The sequence below is a fragment of the Fringilla coelebs genome, assembly GCF_963513975.1.
Source record: "Fringilla coelebs genome assembly, chromosome: Z".
Lineage (NCBI taxonomy): Eukaryota > Metazoa > Chordata > Aves > Passeriformes > Fringillidae > Fringilla > Fringilla coelebs.
The window spans coordinates 176793-195903 of NC_140031.1; the positions used below are offsets into that span (position 1 = coordinate 176793).

The window sequence follows — 19111 nt, forward strand, 5'->3', positions numbered from 1 at the left end:
ATTTAAAATTAAATTTCTAATTTAGTTCTATTTATATATATTTTTACATATTTCATATATTTCTATATTTAGATATACATTCCTAGATTACTTCTATTAATAAAAATAGACTACCTTCCTCTAACCAAATAAAAACCAAAGACCCCCTTTATTTACACCATATTAAAGATTTTAAAATAATTTGATTATTCATAACTATATTCACAACTACTTCTGTAATTTTTTTTTCTATTTATAGATATTATATATATTATAGAGAAGACCTTTTATTATAACAATAAAAAATTATTTTTATATTGGGTAGTTTTATTACTTATTATTATTTATATTAAATGTTTCTAGGTATCGGTATGCATAATATATATTTGAATAGTTGGGTTGCTATTTTTATCTTCTTTATATTTATATTATTTTAAGATAACCCCAGCCAATAACCTAATAAAATCCAAACATTCCACAATTTATTTTAAACTACAATTTCATGTTTCTATATTGACAATCTATGTTTATATGTCTCTGTATAGAAATATATCATCTTACCGGCCTTTTTGCAGTCTGTTCCACCGGCTGGAGAGAGGCAGGGCGCTGACGCGGGCTCTGCAATACCACTCTCTGTCCACAAGGCGGCAGACTAACCGGGGACGAGGCCTTCGAGTTGCCCGCCCTTTTCGCCGCCACATTGAGAAGGTCAAGCGAGTCCGCGACATCGGCGACCCGCCACTCCCAACATGGCGGCCGCGACAGGACCCGCAGCAGAGATAGGCGTTTTCGCAGATGCCTGTCGGAAACCCGCCGAAATACGCCCGCCCGCCGCGCCGCTGACCACACAGCCCGCGTCCGCGGCACTCGAAACGCCGCAGAAAATCCCACCGGCGCCGCCATGGCGTCGGGTTTCCGTACAGGCAGTTCGGTTAGACGGTCTGGGGGCCTTCGATTTGCCCGCCCTTTTCGCCGCCACATTGAGAAGGTCAAGCGAGTCCGCGACATCGGCGACCTGCCACTCCCAACATGGCGGCCGCGACAGGACCCGCAGCAGAGATAGGCGTTTTCGCAGATGCCTGTCGGAAACCCGCCCAAATACGCCCGCTCGCCGCGCCGCTGACCGCACAGCCCGCGTCCGGGGCACTCGAAACGCCGCAGAAAATCCCACCGGCGCCGCCATGGCGTCGGGTTTCCGTACAGGCAACTCGGTTAAACGGACCGGGGGCCTTCGATTTGCCCGCGCTTTTTCGCCGCCATATCGAGAAGGTCAAGCGAGTCCGCGACACCCGCGGCATGCCACTCCCAACATGGCGGCCTGGCGGCTGCCTGCCGCTGCGCCGCTGCAGTACCGCGCTCTGCCCACAGGGTGGCAGCACTGCCGCACACCCCAGCCGGGGGCAGCGGGCAGGGAAGGCGGCAAAAAAGAACGGGGGCGAGCCCCGCCAAAAACTCCTCCGAAATAAATGCCAAAAAACAACCCCGAAAAAAAAAAAATCCTCTGCCTCTAACCCAACAGGATTAAAAAACAAAAACAACAACAACAACAACAACAACAAACAAAACCCAAAAAAACCCCCAAAACCACCTGACAATATCTTTAAAAAAATATTGAAATAGTTTTAAATTTTTTTTTCAAAATATTCTTTCATTTTCATATTCAGATGTAAAATGAATATTGATCTCTATTCATGTATACACTTCTATTTCTAAATAAATTCATATTCTATATTACATCTATTGCTATTACTTCCATTCATTTATATATCTTTATAGATTGATTATATATTTCTGGTTTAGATTTTTGCTTCTGTAACACTTCTATTATTTAAAATAAATCTCCTGCCTCTACCCCCAACACAGCTGAGAAAAACCCACAACCTTTCTTTTAAACAATATTTAAATAGACTTTATTTCTATCATTTTTCATATTTATATTCCCATTTCTATTTATAATGTATATTGTTGTCTAATATTTATACCTTTGTAATTATAAATTTCAATTATATATAAATTTATATTCTATTTTACATGTATTCCACTGCTTAGATTTATTTATACATTCTGTAACACTGACGTTATTTAGAATAGCCCCCCTGCATCTACCCCAAAAAAAGCCAAATAGAATTCCTTTGTTTTCAACTGTATTTAAATTTTTTTTAAAATTTTTACATATTTATACTCACAATGATATTTATCATTTATATTGCCATTTAATGTTATTTATATTCTATATTACATCTATTCATATTACTTACATATGTTTATATTTATATTTTAATTACAGTTATATATCTTTATCTATTTATTATACATTTCTATATTTAGATATACATTTCTAAAATACTTATATTATTTGAAATGAAAACCCTGCCTCACACCCAATAAAAACCAAAGACACCCCTTGATTTAAATCATATTTAAACTTTAAAAATTATTTTATTTTTCATCATTCTATTTAAAATTGTTATTTATTATACTTATCGATATTATATATATGAGATTACCTATTAATATAATAATAGATATATCATTTTTCTATTAGATATTTCTTTTACTAATATTTATTTATATCAAGTATTTATAAGTATTGGTATATATATTATAAGTGTGAATTGATATTTTTATATTATCTATGAAAACCCAAACCTATAGCACAATAAAAACCAAAAAATCCCCAATTTATTTTAACTACATTGAAACATTTTATCTTTACAATCTGTTTTTATATATTCCTGTATTTATATCATAGACTAAAATTTTCATCGATTACAATGTTACAATAATACATTACACTATAGGTTTATATATTTATCTATCTGTCTTCTATATTTATGTTCACCACTATCATATGATATTTATTTTTAAGTTTATAGTTGTTTTTATTTTAAACTATGGATCAAACCATACAAGATCACTTACCTAGCAAATCAGGACCACAGAAACGCTGCCCCTCGGTCAGCACCGGTGCGCAGTGCGCGCTCATCCCGTCGCAGCGTATCCAAACAAAACCTGTTTCTATTGCTAGCAGAACAAAGATCCCACAACATTTAACCCTGCTAAAAACTCAAAGAGCCCGAACTAGAAATGAAATTTAAAACCCCCACTATAACTGGCCCAAAACCTCTACACATCCTAATCCTAAACTTCCTCCTAAACCAGTATCTCAAAAACAGAAAAAAATCAAAATACACACTGGAAATGAAATAACTGCCAATAAAAACAAACACCCAAAAAAAACCCAAACAAACAAACCAAAAAAAAAAAAAAAAACCAAACCCAAAACAACAATAAAAAACCCAAAAACCAAACCAACTCAGTCAATTCAAAACTGCACTACTGACTCTAAACATTACTACAAAAAGCCCCCAAAGCTCTACCTTTATGCTAACTCACAAGTAATAACCAATCATCTATAAAAGTTCTCAGAAATTTAAAAAAAATCATTAAAAGCATAAAAATTAAAAATCTAAATATCACTACCCAAATTAAAAAAATATTGCCTATAAAAACCCAACATAGAAACGCCCCTGTCCCCAAAAATAAAACCAAAAAAACTCGTCCAACACAAATAAATCGGAACTCGGGAACACTAAAACCATCACGTTCAAGAAGCACACCATGGCCCTTAGCATACACCAAGCAGAAACAACATAAAACAATACAGTCATTTCTTAAAAACCACCCTAAAACCGCTACAGCAAAAAATACCCTTTCAAAAATTAAAAACTGCATCTAACAAAAGCCATCTAATCAATTACCACCCAAAACTCCAGCACCCGAGCTAGCCCTACCAAATCTCTACGTTTACACATGCAATCAACAACACCAAAATCCCAGTAATACGTACCAGAAGTCTATTACAGAAACCTCCTGAAATTAATCCTACCTCAAATACAAACCAAGCCATCCATAAGGTCAGCTTGACTCAAAAAACAAATTGCACAGAGTTCATAATACCAAAATAGAAAATAACACAGCATACACCACCAATGAATATATTATTGAAGGACAAAAAAAAACACACTTTTTTTTCTTTTTTATTTTTTCTTCTATTAGCTAGAACAAAAGATGTTGCCAGGGCTGTAACAACAACTTCTCCTCCTTCCTCTTCTTCTGAAACATCCCATCTCCTTCCAAAATTCCTTACAACTTCCGAGTTTGAATCCAAGCAAAAAGCAAAACTCGTGCTCTTGTCCTTTGGATGCTCCTGTCAGATTCTCCATGTCACTCCGTGTCTTCTTACACTTCCAGTCTTCATGCTGTCCTGCCAGGATGAGTTTCACAGACCAACTGGCACGTGTTATACAGAGCATTTCCCTCCCTCCCTCCCAACCCAGAGCTGGTTCCCTTAGTGCACTTCAAGAAATTGCAAGCCTGCAATGGTGCACACTCATCTCAAGGCTCACAGCAAGCACGCAGGAGCTCAGGCTCTCTCGATTCCACGGGGCTGTGCCTTAGGCAGCTGAGAAAACTTCTGATGACCCTCTGTTCCAATGCACTGGAATGCAAACTCAGCTCCATCTCAGAGCCTCAGTGGGAGGCAGGAGCACATCTGGCTGACCCACAAAAAATCCCTTCCTGGGTGGGGGCATTGTGCTGGAAAGGGGAAACACGTTCTACTGAACAGCAGCTCAGAAACAACCCTTTCCTAATGTTACCTGCTCCACTTGACAGCTCAGTAACACAAGTCTAATCTAATTTTATCCCTGCTGGTAGAATTCTGTAGGAAAAGGTCTGATGAGCAGCGACAAAGGCTTCACTCCCTGCCACACAGCCTGCGACACCCCGGAGAGAGCAGGGCAGCAAAATCCCCAAACTCCTTTTGCCATGGGGAAGGGGAGAGGATTACTGTGGGAGGCACAAAAAGAAGGGAAATGGTCCTAGAAATGCACAGACATTTGCTTTCAGAAGCCCAGAGTTAAGGGTCTTCTCTAGGAAGCCAGACATGACATGATATTCCTAAGATTTTCTTCTTCATTGAAGGAAATGTATGTGTATATACACACACTTATAAATGCACGTATGGCTTTTTTCTTTCTTTCTTTCTTTTGACAATCCAAGAATGATTTCCCATCCTGAGTCACCTAGGAAGAAATGGCCCCTGTGACTCAGGACAGAAGGGCTGCCTGCTCTTTTGATCATGACAGCTTTTGGGTTCACCCTGGAAGCAGGAGCAGCCAGGGCTGAGGCTCAGCAGAGACTGACCCGGGCCAGCCCCCTCCTCACCTCCCTGTGTCACAGTGACTTCCAGGCAGAAGGATGCAAAGCAGCTTTTTGTCTTTTCTCTTGAGTGCCAACAGGTAAAACACGTAGGCTTTGAAATAACCAATTACCCTCTCTTTGAGCTATCCCAAGGACGGTTTTAAAGAAAAGACAGAGGATTGCTGGTAAATCCCTATGGGATAAGGAAGAAAGCATCAAGGATCCGAGGCCGGGAGCGTTGCCAGGCAGTGCCACGTCCCTGCCACCTTGTCACGAGGCACACACCTGCAAAGTCCCAAAGCCTGCAAGCCCTGGAGCTGTCACACGGATGGACCCGGTTCTCTTCCCGGATGCCCGGAGGGAAACCTGAGGGCAGGTGTCCACCCTGAGGCTGCACACAGAGCCCCGGGCAGGGATGGAGCCACTGACTGCTCTCTGAGGACGAGACCCTCCCTGCAGGTGACACTGGCTTGTCCCCTCCCCGGGGGACAGGGACCTCCAAGGCCTATGACCAGCCTCACTCTGTCAGCATCCAGAGGCTGTGGTAGAGCCAGGGGAGTCAAGGCTTTCCAGAACCATAGGATCCTTCAGGTTGGAAAAGCCCTCTGAGGTCATCCAGCCCAGCTGCTGCCCCGGCACTGCCAAGCCCCTCCCAAATCAGGTCCCTAAACACCACATCTTGACATCCTTTAAATGTCTCCGGGGATGGGGGCTTCCCCGCCCAGCCTGCTCCCGTGCCTGACCACCCTGTCAGTGAAGGAATTGTTCCTCGAATCCAACCTGAGCCTTCCCTGCTGCAGCTTGAGGCCATTTCCTCTGGTCCTGTCGCTTCTTACCGGGGAGATCTCGGAACTTAAACCTTCCCCGCTCGTGACCTCGGAGGTGTCTGGCTTGGCTGGATGAGAGGAGAAACGCCGCCACCACGGGAAGGGGAGCTCAGGAGGTCCCACACCAAGGCAGGGGGAGCAGCAGTCCTCACCGCAGCTCACCCGTCACTTCTCAGTGACCGGCTCTGCTTTTCCTCCCGCGCAGATCTCTGCAGAGCGCTCCAAAACAGCCTGTTGGGAGGAAGGGGGAGAAATAGGTTAGCCAAGTTTTTGACCCGGGCTTATCTGATGTCTTTGCCTGCTTTGCCTCACTGCAGCTCCAGATCAACAGATCAACTCCATCCCCACTGCCTGCAGAGCTGGCAGGTGCCAGGCCAGCTCTGCTCCTCCCTCAAGTCGTTCCCAAACCTGCTGGAAGAACTGAAGGCTACTGTGGCGTTCCATTGCTCTGCTTTACCCGAAAAAGATCTCTCCGTGCTGCTATCCCTCCGTGGCAAGGGCCCTTCTGTCTCACACACTCGGTGACACAAGGCTACACGGAGCTGCAGCGGCCTCTGCTCCGGGTTCTCTGCTCCAGGTTCTCTTCCTCCTCTGGCACCTGGCTGGCACAGGCTGCTCAGAGATGCTGTGCCTGCCCCACGCCTTGAAGTGTCCATTGGTGCTCTGGGATGAGGCTCTGAGCAAGCTGGCCTAGGCAAAGACGTCCCTGCCCACGGCAGCAGCCTTGGAACGAGTGATCTTTTGAGACCCTTCCAACCGGAATGATTCCATCATTCTAGGAACTCAAAAAACCTGGGGAATAAATCTGTAAAGGTCACTAAACACATAAAAGCACATCCCCAGTGATCCAGTACTCACCAGCCCATCCGGCCAAGGCCAGAGCCCTCTGCCCACCGAGGACACGGCAACCAGCACGGACACAAGTTCACCGGCACAGGGAGGCGGCGGGACGGGACGGGCGACTCGCCTCACCTTTTCAAGCTGGCGGCACAAAGGGCGGGCAGCGCCGGGACCCCGCTCCGCCTCCTGCGCCGCCCCGGCGGGATTTTCGGGCACGCGGTCGCTTCCACCGCCCGGAGCGGGGCGCGCACGGGGCTCGGGGGGCGCCGCCCTGTTCCGACGCCGCTCGCCCGCCCCCGCCCGCTGCCCCCGGCCCGCGGAGCGCTGCCACCGCGCCTCCGCCGCCCGCCGAAACCGGCCCCGCCCCGCCATTCTTCTCAGCCGCGGCGTCCCTTTCCGCTCCGGAATGCCCGTCACCCCTCCCCTCACAGACACCGACCCGCCCGCCGCTCGCTCCCGCCGCCCCTCCACCTTCCCCGGCACCCAGCGGCGAGGGGCAGGGCGCTGGCTCGGGGCGGGGGGCTGCCTGCGGTACCGCTGCCCGTCCCCAAGGCAGCAGACTTACCGGAGACTGCGATTTCCCCCCCCCCCCCCCATCTCGAGAAGGTCAAGCGCGTCCGCGACACGCCGTCCCCAACCCGACGGCTGCGAAAGGACCCCGGCAGAGATAGGCGTTTACCCTGCTGCCTGTCAGAGACCCGCCCAAATACGCCCGCCCGCCCGCCGCGCCGCTGACCACACAGCCCGCGTCCGGGGCACTCGAAACGCCGCAGAAAATCCCACCGGCGCCGCCGTGGCGTCGGGTTTCCGTACAGGCAACTCGGTTAAACGGACCGGGGGCCTTCGATTTGCCCGCGCTTTTTCGCCGCCATATCGAGAAGGTCAAGCGAGTCCGCGACACCCGCGGCATGCCACTCCCAACATGGCGGCCTGGCGGCTGCCTGCCGCTGCGCCGCTGCAGTACCGCGCTCTGCCCACAGGGCGGCAGCACTGCCGCCCACCCCAGCCGGGGGCCGCCGCGCGCCTCGGGGCTGCGGGCAGGGAAGGCGGCGAAAAAGAACAGGGCGGAGCCCCGCCAAAAACTCCTCCGGAATAAACGCCAAAAAACAACCCCACCCCTGCCTCTAACCCAACAGGCTTAAAAAAAAAAAAACAAAAAAACTGAACCACCAACAATTTCTTTTAAAAAATATTTAAATATTTTACATTTTTTTTCAAAATATTGTTTCATATTTGTATTCACAATTATATTTATCATGTATATTGATGTATTATGTTGATTTATAAATTTATTTTTCTAATTTGTATTTAGATATTAATTTAAACTCTATATTTTATCTATTCCTATTCCTTAGATGTATTTCTATGTTTTTATACATATTTTTATCTATTGATTATATATTTCTGGTTAAGATTTTTTGCTTCTGTAAACATTATATTATTTCAAATGAAGCCCCTGCCTCTACCCAAAAAAAAAAAAAAAGCAAAAGGAACCCCTTTCTTTTCAACAGTATTTAAAGTTTTTTTTAAAATTATATTTTTCATCTTAATACTCACATTTACATTTCTAATTTTTAATAATATGTAGTGTTATTTGTGTTCTATATTACCTGTCTTCCTATTATTTATATAGTTATATATTTTTATTTCGATCTATGTTTTAAAATCTTGTTTATATATTTGTATATATTTAGAAATAGAAAACAACAATATCTATATTCATAGTCTTTAAAATAAAATCCTGCCTCTAGCCGAATAAGTACCAAAAAAACCCCACAACTCCTTCTTGTAAACAATATTTAAATAGATATGTTTCTATATTTATATTATATTTTAGTTTAAAATGTATATTTATGGATAACATTTATTTATAGATTTATATTTTCTATTTATTTATAAATTTATATTCTGTATTACATCCACTCCTATTACTTATATATATTTTTAATATGTTTCTACATATGCTTGTATATCAATTGTATATCTCTGTTTAAGATTTTTACTTCTGTAACACTTCTATTATTTAAAAAAACAACCCTACCTCTAACCCAAATAAAAGCCGAGAACAACCCGTTTATTTTTAAGTGTATTTAAGTTTGTTTTTTTGATTATGGTTTTCAGATTTATACCCACATTTACATTTAAATGTATATTAATGTACGGTGCTATTTGTGTTCTATACTACATCTCTTCCTATTATTTATATTTATGTATATATTGTGTTTCTATATCTATATTAATATATTGATTACATATTTCTATATTTCAAAATATAGAACAATACTACCTATAATCATATTATTTAAAGTAAAAACCCTGCCCCTAACCAAATGGAAACAAAAAAAGCCCTTTCTTTTAAATTATATTGATATATTTTTATATTTATATTTTTCATATTTATAGTGACATTTAAATTTACAATTTTTATTGCCCTATAATGTTATTTATAGTCTATATTACATCTCTTCAATTACTTTCTTATATTTATATTTAAAATTAAATTTCTAATTTAGTTCTATTTATATATATTTTTACATATTTCATATATTTCTATATTTAGATATACATTCCTAGATTACTTCTATTAATAAAAATAGACTACCTTCCTCTAACCAAATAAAAACCAAAGACCCCCTTTATTTACACCATATTAAAGATTTTAAAATAATTTGATTATTCATAACTATATTCACAACTACTTCTGTAATTTTTTTTTCTATTTATAGATATTATATATATTATAGAGAAGACCTTTTATTATAACAATAAAAAATTATTTTTATATTGGGTAGTTTTATTACTTATTATTATTTATATTAAATGTTTCTAGGTATCGGTATGCATAATATATATTTGAATAGTTGGATTGCTATTTTTATCTTCTTTATATTTATATTATTTTAAGATAACCCCAGCCAATAACCTAATAAAATCCAAACATTCCACAATTTATTTTAAACTACAATTTCATGTTTCTATATTGACAATCTATGTTTATATGTCTCTGTATAGAAATATATCATCTTACCGGCCTTTTTGCAGTCTGTTCCACCGGCTGGAGAGAGGCAGGGCGCTGACGCGGGCTCTGCAATACCACTCTCTGTCCACAAGGCGGCAGACTAACCGGGGACGAGGCCTTCGAGTTGCCCGCCCTTTTCGCCGCCACATTGAGAAGGTCAAGCGAGTCCGCGACATCGGCGACCCGCCACTCCCAACATGGCGGCCGCGACAGGACCCGCAGCAGAGATAGGCGTTTTCGCAGATGCCTGTCGGAAACCCGCCGAAACACGCCCGCCCGCCGCGCCGCTGACCACACAGCCCGCGTCCGCGGCACTCGAAACGCCGCAGAAAATCCCACCGGCGCCGCCATGGCGTCGGGTTTCCGTACAGGCAGTTCGGTTAGACGGTCTGGGGGCCTTCGAGTTGCCCGCCCTTTTCGCCGCCACATTGAGAAGGTCAAGCGAGTCCGCGACATCGGCGACCTGCCACTCCCAACATGGCGGCCGCGACAGGACCCGCAGCAGAGATAGGCGTTTTCGCAGATGCCTGTCGGAAACCCGCCGAAATACGCCCGCCCGCCGCGCCGCTGACCACACATCCTGCGTCCGGGGCACTCGAAACGCCGCAGAAAATCCCACCGGCGCCGCCATGGCGTCGGCTTTCTGTACAGGCAGTTCGGTTAGACGGTCTGGGGGCCTTCGAGTTGCCCGCCCTTTTCGCCGCCACATTGAGAAGGTCAAGCGCGTCCGCGACATCGGCGATCCGCCACTCTCAACATGGCGGCCATGCTACAGGACCCGCAACAGAGATAGGCGTTTTTGCAGATGCCTGTCGGAAACCCGCCGAAATATGCCCGCCCGCCGCGCCGCTGACCACACAGCCCGCGTTCGAGGCACTCGAAACGCCGCAGAAAATCCCACCGGCGCCGCCATGGCGTCGGCTTTCTGTATAGGCAGTTCGGTTAAACGGACCGGGGGCCTTCGATTTGCCCGCCCTTTTTGCCGCCACATTGAGAAGGTCAAGCGAGTCCGCGACTTCGGCGACCCGCCACTCCCAACATGGCGGCTACGCTACAGGACCCGCAGCAGAGATAGGCGTTTTTGCAGATGCCTGTCGGAAACCCGCCCAAATACGCCCGCCCGCCGCGCCGCTGACCGCACAGCCCGCGTCCGCGGCACTCGAAACGCCGCAGAAAATCCCACCGGCGCCGCCATGGCGTCGGCTTTCTGTATAGGCAGTTCGGTTAGACGGTCCGGGGGCCTTCGATTTGCCCGCCCTTTTCGCCGCCACATTGAGAAGGTCAAGCGAGTCCGCGACACCCGCGGCATGCCACTCCCAACATGGCGGCCTGGGGGCTGCCTGCCGCTGCGCCGCTGCAGTACCGCGCTCTGCCCACAGGGTGGCAGCACTGCCGCCCACCCCAGCCGGGGGCCGCCGCGCGCCTCGGGGCTGCGGGCAGGGAAGGCGGCGAAAAAGAACAGGGCGGAGCCCCGCCAAAAACTCCTCCGGAATAAACGCCAATTAACAACCCGGAATAAAAAAAACCCTGCTTCTAACCCACTATGAACAAAAACAAACAAACAAACCCTAACCGTATCATTCCTTTTAAACAATATTTCAATGTATTTTATTTTAAAAAATTTTCATATTTATATTCACATTTATATTTATCATGTATATTGATGTATAATGTTAATTTATACATTTATATTTCTAATCTCTATTTAGATATAAATTTAAATTCTATATTTTATCTATTCCTGTTACTTAGATTTATTTCTATATTTTTATATATTGATTACATATTTCTGGTTAAGATTTTTACCTCTGTAGCATTTCTATTATTTAAAATAAATCCCCTGCCTCCACCCAAATAAAAGCCAAAAAGAACGCCTTTCTTTTCAACTGTCATTAAGTTTTAAAAATTTTTCATATTTATATTTTAAATGTATATTAATGTATAGAGTTATTTTTGTTCTACATTACATATCTTCCTATTATTTATATTTTTTTTCTATTTTATATTTCTATATTTTTAATCTGGTTTATAGATTTCTATATTTAGAAATATAAAACAATATCTATATTCATATTATTTGAAATAAAAACCCTGCCACTAACCAAATAAAAACAACAAAAAAATCCCTTTTTTTTAAACTATATTTACATCTTATATACTTATATTTTTCATATTTATATTGACATTTATACTTATATTTTATATTCCCCTATAATGTTATTGATATTCTATATTACATTTCTTCATATTACATACATATATTTATATCTATATCTATATTTATAGCTCAGTTTTAGTTATATATCTTTATATATTTATTATATATTTCTATACTTAGATTTACATTTCTATAATACTTACATTATTTAAAACAAAACTCCCACATCTAACCAAATAAAAACCAAACACCCCCTTTATTTAAACTATATTTAAAATTTCAACAATTCATTTTTCATAATTATAATCACTTATTCATTTTTATATTTATAGGTATTATATATAGCATAGAGAATACCTTTTAAAATATTAATCAATATGTTTTTATAGTATATATTTCTATTATTACTATTTCATTCTACTAAATATTTATAGGTATCAGTACATATATTACATATTTGTACAGTTGGATTTATTGTTTTATATTATTTATTAAAAACCCAGCGTATAACCTAATATAAACCAAAAAATCACCAACTTATTGTAAACTCTATTTAATATTTTCATATTTATAATCTATATTTATATATCTTTGTATATATATGACTATAATTTCTATCTATTATGCTACAATAATATACATTATATTATAGTTTTATGTATTTCTCTGCTTTCTATGTTTATGTTTACCGTTAGAATTTTATATTTCTTTTTACATTTATATTTATGTCTATTTTCAACTGTATATTAAACCATAGAAGATCACTCACCTTACACATCAGGCCCACAGAAACGCTGCCCCTCGGTCAGCACCGGTGCGCAGCGCGCGCTCATCCCATCGCAGCGTATCCAAACAAAACCCGTTTCTATTACTGACAATGAACCCACACATTTAACCCCATAAAAGCTCAAATAAACCTAACTACAAATAAATTTTAAAACCTGACTATAACTAGCCCAAAACCTCTGCACATTCTAATTCTAAACTTCCTCCTAAACCAGCATCTCAGAAACCCAAAAAACTCAAACACACATTGAAAATTAAACAACTGCTAATAATAACAAAAACCCATTTAAAAAAAATCAAACCAACTCAGTCAACTCAAAACTGGACAACTGACTCTAAACATTACTACAAAAAGCCCCCAAAGCTCAACCTGCATGCTAATTCACAAGTAATAACAAAAACATCTATAAAAATTATCTTAAAAATGTAAAACACTAAGTAAAAGTATAAAAATAAAAAATCTAAACTTTTAGAATATTAAAACATATCACTACCCAAATTTTAAAAATATTGCCTATAAAAACGCAACATAGAAATGCCCCTGTCCCCAAAATTAAAACCAATAAAATCCCATTGAACCAAAAATAAATCAGAACTTGGGAACACTAAAACCATCACATTCAAGAAGCACACCATAGCCCTTATCATACACAAACTAGAAACAACATAAAACAATACAGTCAATTCTTAAAAACCACCCTAAAACCACTACAGTAAAAAAAACCTTTCAGAAATTAAAAACTGCATCTAACAAAAGCCATCTAATCAATTACCACCCAAAACTCCAGCACCCGAGCTAGCCCTACCAAATCTCTATGTTTACACATACAATCAACAACACCAAAATCCCAGTAATACATATCAGAAGTCTATTACAGAAACCTACTGAAATTAATTCTACCTCAAATACAAACCAACCCATCCATAAAGTCAGCTTCACTCAAAAAACAAATTGCACAGAGTTCATAATACCAAAGTAGAAAATAACACAGCATACACCACCAATGAATATATTATTGAAGGAAAAAAAAAAAACACACTTTTTTTTCTTTTTTTATTTTTTCTTCTATTAGCTAGAACAAAAGATGTTGCCAGGGCTGTAACAACAACTTCTTCTCCTTCCTCTTCTTCTGAAACATCCCATCTCATTCCCAAATTCCTTACAACTTCCAAGTTTGAATCCAAGCAAAAAGCAAAACTCGTGTACTTGTCCTTTGGATGCTCCTGTCAGATTCTCCATGTCACTCCGTGTCTTCTTACACTTCCAGTCTTCATGCTGTCCTGCCAGGATGAGTTTCACAGACCAACTGGCACGTGTTATACAGAGCATTTCCCTCCCTCCCTCCCTCCCTCCCAACCCAGAGCTGGTTCCCTTAGTGCGCTTCAAGAAATTGCAAGCCTGCAATGGTGCACACTCATCTCAAGGCTCACAGCAAGCACGCAGGAGCTCAGGCTCTCTCGATTCCACGGGGCTGTGCCTTAGGCAGCTGAGAAAACTTCTGATGACCCTCTGCTCCAATGCACTGGAATGCAAACTCAGCTCCATCTCAGAGCCTCAGTGGGAGGCAGGAGCACATCTGGCTGACCCACAAAAAATCCCTTCCTGGGTGGGGGCATTGTGCTGGAAAGGGGAAACACGTTCTACTGAACAGCAGCTCAGAAACAACCCTTTCCTAATGTTACCTGCTCCACTTGACAGCTCAGTAACACAAGTCTAATCTAATTTTATCCCTGCTGCTAGAATTCTGTAGGAAAAGGTCTGATGAGCAGCGACAAAGGCTTCACTCCCTGCCACACAGCCTGCGACACCCCGGAGAGAGCAGGGCGGCAAAATCACCAAACTCCTCTTGCCATGGGGAAGGGGAGAGGATTACTGTGGGAGGCACAAAAAGAAGGGAAATGGTCCTAGAAATGCACAGACATTTGCTTTCAGAAGCCCAGAGTTAAGGGTCTTCTCTAGGAAGCCAGACGTGACATGATATTCCTGAGATTTTCTGCTTCATTGAAGGAAATGTATGTGTATATACACACACTTATAAATGGACGTACGGCTTTTTTTTTTTTCTTTCTTTCTTTTGACAATCCAAGAATGATTTCCCGTCTCGAGTCACTTAGGAAGAAATGGCCCCTGTGACTCAGGACAGAGGGGCTGCCTGCTCTTTTGATCATGACAGCTTTTGGGTTCACCCTGGAAGCAGGAGCAGCCAGGGCTGAGGCTCAGCAGAGACTGACCCGGGCCAGCCCCCTCCTCACCTCCCTGCGTCACAGTGACTTCCAGGCAGAAGGATGCAAAGCAGCTTTTTGTCTTTTCTCTTGAGTGCCAACAGGTAAAACACGTAGGCTTTGAAATAACCAATTACCCTCTCTTTGAGCTATCCCAAGGACGGTTTTAAAGAAAAGACAGAGGATTGCTGGTAAATCCCTATGGGATAAGGAAGAAAGCAGCAAGGATCCGAGGCCGGGAGCGTTGCCAGGCAGTGCCACGTCCCTGCCACCTTGTCACGAGGCACACACCTGCAAAGTCCCAAAGCCTGCAAGCCCTGGAGCTGTCACATGGATGGACCCGGTTCTCTTCCCGGATGCCCAGAGGGAAACCTGAGGGCAGGTGTCCACCCTGAGGCTGCACACAGAGCCCCGGGCAGGGATGGAGCCACTGACTGCTCTCTGAGGACGAGACCCTCCCTGCAGGTGACACTGGCTTGTCCCCTCCCCGGGGGACAGGGACCTCCAAGGCCTATGACCAGCCTCACTCTGTCAGCATCCAGAGGCTGTGGTAGAGCCAGGGGAGTCAAGGCTTTCCAGAACCATAGGATCCTTCAGGTTGGAAAAGCCCTCTGAGGTCATCCAGCCCAGCTGCTGCCCCGGCACTGCCAAGCCCCTCCCAAATCAGGTCCCTAAACACCACATCTTGACATCCTTTAAATGTCTCCGGGGATGGGGGCTTCCCCGCCCAGCCTGCTCCCGTGCCTGACCACCCTGTCAGTGAAGGAATTGTTCCTCGAATCCAACCTGAGCCTTCCCTGCTGCAGCTTGAGGCCATTTCCTCTGGTCCTGTCGCTTCTTACCGGGGAGATCTCGGAACTTAAACCTTCCCCGCTCGTGACCTCGGAGGTGTCTGGCTTGGCTGGATGAGAGGAGAAACGCCGCCACCACGGGAAGGGGAGCTCAGGAGGTCCCACACCAAGGCAGGGGGAGCAGCAGTTCTCACCGCAGCTCACCCGTCACTTCTCAGTGACCGGCTCTGCTTTTCCTCCCGCGCAGATCTCTGCAGAGCGCTCCAAAACAGCCTGTTGGGAGGAAGGGGGAGAAATAGGTTAGCCAAGTTTTTGACCCAGGCTTATCTGAAGTCTTTGCCTGCTTTGCCTCTTCCTGACTTCCTTCTGCTAAGAAAACAGCTCCCTTCGGACTTCTAGGGGGAACTTACGTGTAATGCTTGAAAAGGAGCTACAGAAAAGTGCCTCAATTCTAAAGACTCAGGCAAGAAGACAGATCAGTGCAGCTTCTCCATCCCACTGCCTGCAGAGCTGGCAGGTGCCAGGCCAGCTCTGCTCCTTCTTCAAGTCGTTCCCAAACCTGCTGGAAGAACTGAAGGCTATTGTGGCATTTCATTGTTCTGCTTTTCCCAAAAAAGATCTCTCCGTGCTGCTATCCCTCTGTGGCAAGGGCCTTTCTGTCTCACACACTCGGTGACACAAGGCTACACGGAGCTGCAGCGGCCTCTGCTCCGGGTTCTCTGCTCCAGGTTCTCTTCCTCCTCTGGCACCTGGCTGGCACAGGCTGCTCAGAGATGCTGTGCCTGCCCCACGCCTTGAAGTGTCCATTGGTGCTCTGGGATGAGGCTCTGAGCAAGCTGGCCTAGGCAAAGACGTCCCTGCCCACGGCAGCAGCCTTGGAACGAGGTGATCTTTTGAGACCCTTCCAACCGGAATGATTCCATCATTCTAGGAACTCAAAAAACCTGGGGAATAAATCTGTAAAGGTCACTAAATACATAAAAGCACATCCCCAGTGATCCAGTACTCACCAGCCCATCCGGCCAAGGCCAGAGCCCTCTGCCCACCGAGGACACAGCAACCAGCACGGACCTTTCTCCCTCTCTCCAGCACGGACCTGCTCCCTCCACATTCAGGGAACTGCAGCCACTCAAGAAACACGGCCTCTGTCTTGGGCTGGCAACAGGAGAGACACCAGAAGTATTTGGATCTCGTGCCAACCTCAACACCACCCTGACCTGTGAGAAAGCACTTCCCACTGCTCCTGGAATTTTCTTCCCTGTCCCTTCCAGCTTTGGAAGTTTTCTGCAGGGGCCAGGATTATCAGTGGGGTTCAGAATCTGCTCGTAGTGCCCAAAGAATTCCCTTGGGAACATGGACCTTCCTTCGTGCCTTTCATTTCTTTATGCCAAATATTCTCCCTGATGCTCTACAGTATTGAAATATAAAAAGGGAAAGGAAGAAAGACCGATTCATTCTGCCATTAAGGAGGGTTGCTTATCCCAATACACTTCCATGTGAAAAATAATTTCTGCCACTCTAACAAATCCACTCGATGCTGCCTCAACTCGATGGTAACCATTTAAACACCACATCAAAAATAATAGGGGGACATAGGCTTGGAATTCTCAGCAATTCAAGCCCAGCTTGGCTACTTACCCAGGGAACGGAGCTCTCCTAGCTTGAAACGCCGCGTTTTCTACACATCCAATAAAGAAGCGCGCCGGGCTGCCGGAGCACTGGAGCGGGTTCCGCACACAGACACCAGGCTGCCCGCGAGTTGCCCTTGGGCACCAGCAGCTCGCGGGGACGCGAACGGCACCCCCAGCTCCGGCTGCCTCAGCCCGGACTCCAGGCAGCTCGGCTCGGAGCACGTCTCACCTTTACTGGCAAAGAGCAGCTGCTGGCTCCTGCTGGCAGCTCCCGGCTGCGGGCAGACTGTTCTGGCCTGATGTTTTGTGTTTTCCTCCATTTCCCCGGGCCGGGGGAGAGCGGGGACGGCGGGAGGCACCGAGGAGGCACCGGGGACAGGACGGGCTCCCGGCACGGCACGGCGCCGGGCCACTCCGAGGATGGCGGCAGGACCTCGCAGAGAGAGGCGTCCCCGCTGCTGCCTGTTTGCGCCCGCCCGGTTCCCGCCCGCGGCGCCGCTGAGCCCGCAGCCCGTGTCCGCTCCCCTGAAAACGCCGCGGAAAATCCCGCCGGGGCGGCGCCGTCTGGAGCGTGTCCGGAGGTTGGCCGGCTCCTGAAGTGAGCACGTGCGGCTCGCGCCATCTTGAGAGGCGCACGCACGCAGTCCCGCTCCCTGTCCACAAGGCGGCAGCACTGCCGCGGGCCACAGGCGGGGCTGCGGCGCGCCTCGGAGGCGGGCGGAGCAGGGCGGCCAAAGGTGCGGAGAGCCCTTTCCATTCCCTTCTGCACCTGCAGCTGCTCTGTGGTTTCAGGGCACGGCTTGGTTCGTTCCCAGATAAAAACGTTACGGCATTGCTTTCAAAACCTTCGGATGTATCTTCAGAGTTTCTTATATTCCTGTATATAGTACAGTAGATCGAGAGGGCATATTTCAAAATGAATTTATAAATAAATTCTAGTGAATCTCTACCAAAAATCAGAGGCCCTGAAGCACAAAAAGCTGTGCTGCAGGACCTGGTGGCCTTGGTGTGCCCCTGGTTGTACCTGGTCAGGTGCTCCCCTGCTGTGCTGGTGGTGCTGCCTGTCAGAGCAGCGGGGATGGACAAGTCGGGAGAGCTGGAGCTAAACCCCGGGGAGCCATTTGGAGCAGGTGGGGGAAACCGAGGCAGAGCTGCTCAGGGGTGGTGGTAGGAACTGAAGCCTTCGCCAGGGAAGGTGTTTGATCATCACAACCCCCTGCTTTTCCTATGACAGCAGCTGTTCTTGGTCATTCCTGCTGTTTGCAGGGAGTAAATATTGCCTTGGGTCTTTGCTGCTGGGACTAATGAGATCCTTTTCCTGAGGGGAGTCCTTGACACAGAACTGCGAGAAATGAGAATGCTGCAGCGGGAGCAATGGGAATGGAGAGTCCATGGTGAATGTTGTCTGGCAAGTCTCCCAGTGTCCCTGATCTAGTGCTGTGCTGTCACCAAGTCACTTTATTCTGATTTAAACAGTCTCAGTGCACTGAAATTGTACATTGGAGTAAAAAATGCCAGCAGGAAGCTTCATGTTCCCAAGGGATTTCTTTAGGGACATGCAGCTTCTGAGCTAATAAGATAATTCCAATTCTCACAGAAACTTGCTGAGCTGTGGTTCTGGGGCAGGAGTGTCAGGAAAGTGGCATCTTCTG

General features: G+C 45.1%; 1 protein-coding gene across 7 annotated transcripts; it reads right to left on the minus strand.

Annotated features, from left to right (window-relative positions):
• Window positions 1-4005: 4005 nt before the first annotated feature.
• On the minus strand, window positions 4006-7501 carry LOC311165636 (uncharacterized protein). 7 transcript variants are annotated; one of them, XM_084225801.1, is made up of 3 exons: window positions 6870-7288; window positions 4389-6242; window positions 4006-4246 (listed from the first exon to the last, which is right to left on the minus strand). In XM_084225801.1, exons 1-2 carry the CDS (start codon window positions 7221-7223, stop codon window positions 6177-6179), a joined length of 420 nt encoding a protein of 139 aa, XP_084081927.1. In that variant the 5' UTR covers window positions 7224-7288; the 3' UTR covers window positions 4006-4246; window positions 4389-6176. The 7 variants fall into 7 exon arrangements, 1 of the variants encoding a protein (XP_084081927.1); XR_014616942.1 differs by having other exon boundaries at window positions 4013-4246; window positions 6021-6242; window positions 6469-7286; XR_014616943.1 differs by lacking the exon at window positions 4006-4246 and adding an exon at window positions 7424-7501 and having other exon boundaries at window positions 4345-6242; window positions 6469-6992.
• Between the last annotated feature and the right edge of the window lie 11610 nt (window positions 7502-19111).